General features: G+C 46.5%; 1 protein-coding gene across 1 annotated transcript in view; it reads left to right on the forward strand.

The window, feature by feature from the left end:
- kcng4a (potassium voltage-gated channel, subfamily G, member 4a) overlaps window positions 1–5,495 on the forward strand; it is a gene marked incomplete at its 3' end in the record, with an annotated part of 68,312 nt that extends 62,817 nt beyond the window's left edge. Inside the window, exons 4-6 of the mRNA XM_083654480.1 lie at window positions 2,868–3,044; window positions 4,028–4,374; window positions 5,120–5,495. Coding sequence (XP_083510606.1) covers window positions 2,868–3,044; window positions 4,028–4,374; window positions 5,120–5,495 — 900 coding nt within the window. The remainder of the gene's footprint in view (window positions 1–2,867; window positions 3,045–4,027; window positions 4,375–5,119) is intronic.
- Window positions 5,496–6,000: the final 505 nt, after the last annotated feature.

The following is a 6,000-nucleotide window of genomic DNA, read 5'->3' on the forward strand; positions in this document are numbered from 1 at the left end:
GGGTCCAAGTCAAGAGAGACAAAATCTCATCAAATGGGGGGGCGTGGCCATAATGTGGACTAAATTAGGGGTCCTTGATATGAAAAGGGTTCAGAAATACTGCTGAAAAATCAGATTCACATCCATGTCCACTCACTGCTGTAAAATCAGATTCACATCCATGTCCACTCACTGCTGTAAAATCCGATTCAGATCAGATCCATGTCCACTCACTGCTGTAAAATCCGATTCAGATCAGATCCATGTCCACTCACTGCTGTAAAATCAGATTCAGAGCAGATCCATGTCCACTCGCTGCTGTAAAATCAGATTCAGATCAGATCCATGTCCACTCGCTGCTGTAAAATCAGATTCAGATCAGATCCATGTCCACTCGCTGCTGTAAAATCAGATTCAGAGCAGATCCATGTCCACTCGCTGCTGTAAAATCAGATTCAGATCAGATCCATGTCCACTCACTGCTGTATAATCAGATTCAGAGCAGATCCATGTCCACTCGAAAGGTTGAGAGTCAGACTTGGAAGAGACTCGGCAAGAAAGGCAGGGAGAGGGCAACAGTGATTAACGAGAGTGAGAAATGGGGCATTTGTGTGAAGGATGGGAAAGGGAGTGTGTGTGTGTGTGTGTGTGTGTGTGTGTGTGTGTGTGTGTGTATGTGTGTGTGTGTTGTTATGTGTGTGTGTTGTGTGTGTGTGTGTGTGTGTGTGTGTGTGTGTGTGTGTATGTATGTGTGTGTGTGTGTGTGTGTGTGTGTGTGTGTGTGTGTGTGTGTGTGTGTGTGTGTTGTGTTGTGTTCGTGTTAAGGGGACGGTGAGTGAACGTAGGATTAAAGCAGTGAGAGAGAGACTGAGAGAGAGGCCGGGGCGAGGGACAAACAGAACATGAAAGATGAGAGGGAGGGAGCGCGGGGAGAGTGATGGAGGAGGAAACGGAATGAGTGATGAGGAGGAGGAGGAGGAGACGGAGGAGGAGACGAGGAGGCAGGTGAGGAGGAAAAGGAGACGAGGAGGCAGGTGAGGAGAGGAAGATGAGAGGGAAGGTGCTCAGCTGGAGGGCTGTGGGGGGAAGGAGGTGCTGGAGGGCTGTGGGGGAAGTTGAAAGAGAAAGGCTGAGAAATATACAGTGAGCAGAGAAACAGATGCAGAGAATGTGCACTGCTGGACAAAATGGAGCAATATATATGGATATTATATCAATATTGTGATATGAGACGAGATATCATCCTACATTTTGGATATGGTCATATGGTGACATAGCATAAGTGTTGTCTTTTCCTGGTTTTAAAGGCTGCATTCCAGTAAAGTGATGTCATTTTCTGAACAAACCAGACTGTTCTAGTTGTTCTATTATTTGCCTTTACATCCACATTACGGTTGTTACTCATTTAGTTTGGCCACTTTACCGCTGGGTTTCCAAGGTACTGCTGCAGTACCTTGTGTGGGGGCTTTTGATTTTGATTTAAATAATGTTCTTTGTTCTTTACAAAAGCCCACCCTCTACCACAGCAAAGTTGCCGAACAAAATCAGAAACAACTGTACTGATGCTTATTTATCAAAAATCTCATTGTGTAGATATTTTGTGAAAGCACCAATAGTTGCAATATTGATATTGAGGCATTTGGTCAAAAAATATCATGATATTTGATTGTGTCTATATCGCCCAGCCCTATGATGGAGGAAGAGACAAGAGGTACATTAATGTCCATTGTAACAAATATTCAAGCTTACACTCTTATTTTGTTAAAACAGCTAAGGAAAGCGTCCATACTGTATCTTGAAACAAAATGCAAACCACTCTGCTAGAATCCAACAAAAATGACTTGTAATTCAAGAATATATTCTTGGCACAAGCTGTAGGCTCGCATTGGAACCAAGTAAAATGATCTCTCCCTTACTGGCAGCTTTTTCACTGGCTTCAAGAGTCAATAATCGATTAAATGGCTTGTTAAGATTGATGGTCTCTGCAGTGAAGTGGGGAGGAGGTGGAAGGAAAAGGAGGCAAAGTGGTGAGCCAGGGACTGCAGAGAGTTCTGAAGGAGAGAGAAGGTCAGTGCGTCGCTGGCAGCGGGGCTCTGGGCTCTATAGCCGCTTGTACAGCTAGCTCCGCCCCCTCGTGCCATATCATGGCATTTTAATTGCTTTGCTCTTCCTCCGTGGGCAGAGGGCACGCAGGCCCTGCTGCTCCCACAGGGTGTCGCATTCATCTCTGAAAGCTGCCCTAATGAAATAATTGATCGATCGTGTCAGTGCGTTCTATCTCTCAGTGTTGCGAGCTTTAGCGCGCCGAGAGGCGGGACTGGATGATTTATTCATGATTAGGCAGCGAGGGTGATTATCTGACCTCAGGGGTTTTTGTCTTCTCCCCACCACCTCCCCGTGCTGTCCTGCCCATCTGTCTTACTTCCTCTCAAGCCCACTGCGTCTCCCTCTCCGTCTCTGTCTCTCCCTTTCAGACCCTCCCCCCTCCTCTGCCCTCTCCCTCCCTACCTCCCCCCCCCCCTCCCTCCCTCCCTCTCTCTATCCCGGGGAAGCTTAGAAGTTTTAACGTAGACAAGTCACTTTTGATGTTTTACTCGTCTTGTATCGAGTCAGTTCTTACCTTTGCTTTTATTCGCTACGTTTGGGAACTTAAACCGGACAAATAAGAATAATGCTAAAGAACATTGTCAGGACGAGCTCTAAAATCACAGGCTGTGACCTGAATGAACTCTGTCTTGTCTATAAGAAGAGGTTCCTTAAAAAAAACACTCAGGGTGTCTTTTGGGACCCTCAACACCCTCTTTACTCAGAGTTTTCCCTCCTTCCCTCTGGGCGTAGGTATAGGATGCCTAGCTGACCCTCAACACCCTCTCTACTCTACTCTACAGGGCGAGTGTTCTGCCAAGTGCCAGCACATGTTTATCATCGAGACGGTGTGTGTGGCCTGGTTCTCCCTGGAGTTCGTGCTACGGTTCGTCCAGGCCCCCAGCAAGCTGGCCTTCCTGCGCGGCCCCCTCAACGTCATCGACGCCATGGCCATCCTGCCCTACTACGTCTCCCTGGCGGTGGGTAACGAGTTAGCTTACATTAGCGTTATGTTGCTCGTGGATAGCATCAGCGTGGCACGACGGACTCATGACGGATTTCACGCACATGTACCACTTTATTCACCTACTTGTCAATAGGCATATAACGATATGAAATTTCACAGTACGGTACGATATGGTACATTACGGTATCTACCAAAATACTGTGATATACAGTATTGCTTTAAAGGAAAATATGTCTTTATTGAGCTGAAACTAATACTATTATAAATTTAAAAAGGGTCCTCCATTATGAACTTGTTGTGGCGTGTGGTGGCCTGCATATTCCACAAAATATCATGGGCACAGTATTACAGGGAAAGCTTACGGTACGATAACCGTGGTTGCTTGACATCACAGTCACGGTATCTCACACGTATCATTACCTCCCTACGTGTTGTCAGCCATACAATGCCTGGTCTCTTCGTTACTTTAATGTCTCAACATACATGTAGATGGATATAGTTTGACACACATACCAAGTTGTTACTAAAGTTTGAAGAGACAAGCTACTTGTCCGGAGACAAACTGGGAGTGGCACTAACGTAAATCAACCTGTTGCCGTAACTGAATATAAACAAGAAGCACCACCCAGTGGATTAATCTGTTACTGCAACTAAACAATGTTCCAAAAGCAATGTAGTAGGCATATTTGTAGTAGTCACGTGGACAGACCTGGCGTCTTACGTCATCACTTCCAACGACGGAAGTCACCATTTCCTGGTTTTGCCGCAAGAAATGCTGCGGCTCCAATAGTATCATGGCAGAAGTCCGTCTCTCTGGTGCATCGTTCAAAATGTACCACCCCGCGAGTTGCGTCACACAAATAGGAGGTCCATGGTTGATCAATTCATATGTCTGTGATGCATTTTGTTTTGGTCCTTAACCACGTTTCAAGAGTTGTGCATCAGATGTAGATATCTATGTCTGACTGGCTACTAGCATATTTGCGACTCTTCCAGGTGGAGGAGGAGCCTCCCACCCTGCAGCACGAGAGGCCCGGTGGAGGTAAGGGCTACCTGGACAAGCTGGGTCTGGTGCTGAGGCTCCTGCGGGCCCTGAGGATCCTGTACGTCATGCGTCTGGCGCGTCACTCTCTGGGGCTGCAGACGCTGGGGCTGACCGTCAGACGCAGCACGCGCGAGTTCGGCCTCCTGCTGCTCTTCCTGTGCGTGGCCGTGACCCTGTTCTCCCCGCTGGTCCACCTGGCCGAGTGCGAGCTTCAGCAGGACTTCAGCAGCATCCCTGCCTCCTACTGGTGGGCCATCATCTCCATGACCACGGTGGGCTACGGCGACATGGTGCCCAGGTAGGGCTGGGCAATAATAGCGATATTATATCGAGATTGTGATATGAGACTAGATATCGTCTTGTAGGGTTGAGTCGAATCGTCGGATCAAACGATTATCCGGTATAGATATTGTACTTTTTAGTACGAGAGTACGAGTATCATCTGAGTACAATGTGTCAATATCCATACTCGTGATTAGGGCTGGGGATGATGATATCAGTACCAATACCAGTACCCTTTAAGTGATATTGATACAAATACTTCATTCGATACCTTTTTTAGTTGGTTAAACAGTGGTGTACTCGCTCATCCCTATCCTCTTCGATTTTGGATATCGTAATATCGTGATATGGCATAAGTGTTGTCGTGATGTCTTTTTCTGAACTTACCAGACTGTTCTAGCTGTTTACCCACTTAGTAATTGTAGCCACATTATTGATTATTATTTATCAAAAATCTCATTGTGTAAATGTTTTGTGAAAGCCAATAATCAGGGAAGGATATTTAATTTTTTTAATTAATCTTGTTTTGATAAAAGTGCTTGTTACATCTCACATGTGGCTTTGATTTACAACTGAACATTTAGATATAGAGATATTATTTTTGGTTCATATGAATCAGCCCTAGTTGTACTGTTCAGTAACTTGCAAAATCAATGGGGAAAAAATCGGGATAAGATCATTGATCGGGATGCTACTACCTGATAAAGAAAAATCGTGATTATGATATTTTTGCCATAATATCGCTCACCCCTTATTCCCAGGTCCATCCCAGGACAGGTGGTGGCTCTGAGCAGCATCCTCTCTGGGATCCTCATCATGGCCTTCCCTGCTACCTCCATCTTCCACATGTTCTCGCGCTCCTACCAGGAGCTGAAGCAGGAGGCCGACCGGCTGTTCAAAGAGGAGTGCGCCGAGGCGGCGGCGGCTGCGTCGGCGGCTGCCATCAACCACGAGCTGCAGGAGGTGGGAGTGGGAGGAGGTGATGGAGGAGGAAGAGGCGGGGTGGAGGACTTCCCTCCGCCCGGGCTGGGGCTGCGTCTGGACATGGACAGTATGCACTCCCTGGAGTCTCTGCTGGGGAAAGGTGGTGACTCCGCGGGAAATAACAACCATAGCATGCCAGCTGGGGCTTTCTGAAACCAGGCCCAGGCTCCAACCTACTCACACTGACTGCACACGGGTGACTGGCTGCATCCAAGTCTGTGGACAAGATAGAGAGTGCCAAAGTCACACCCTCTTCCGGGTTCGGCATACGACCTAAGATATTTCATTCCCCATTAATTTGTCCATAGACATTTGGTAAAATGCTCATAAAAAATACTTTTACTTGAAGAAGAATCAGGAGAGACTATAACATTTCACACACACACACACACACACACACACACACACACACACACACACACACACACACACACACACACACACACACACACACACAAATAATAATAATAAAACACATGTTTGTTTGTTTGTTTTGTTTTGTTTCCCGAGTGAAATGTTATATGGTCTCTCCTGATTCTAAATATAGCCGAATCACTTGGTTTGGCCAAGTAAAAAACTATTTTTAGAAGCTATCTGCGAAACGTCTCTGGAAAAATGAACGGTGGACGAAATCCCTTAGGATGTATGCACAACCCGG

This window comes from Poromitra crassiceps, assembly GCF_964638095.1.
Source record: "Poromitra crassiceps genome assembly, chromosome: 18".
Taxonomy (NCBI): domain Eukaryota; kingdom Metazoa; phylum Chordata; class Actinopteri; order Beryciformes; family Melamphaidae; genus Poromitra; species Poromitra crassiceps.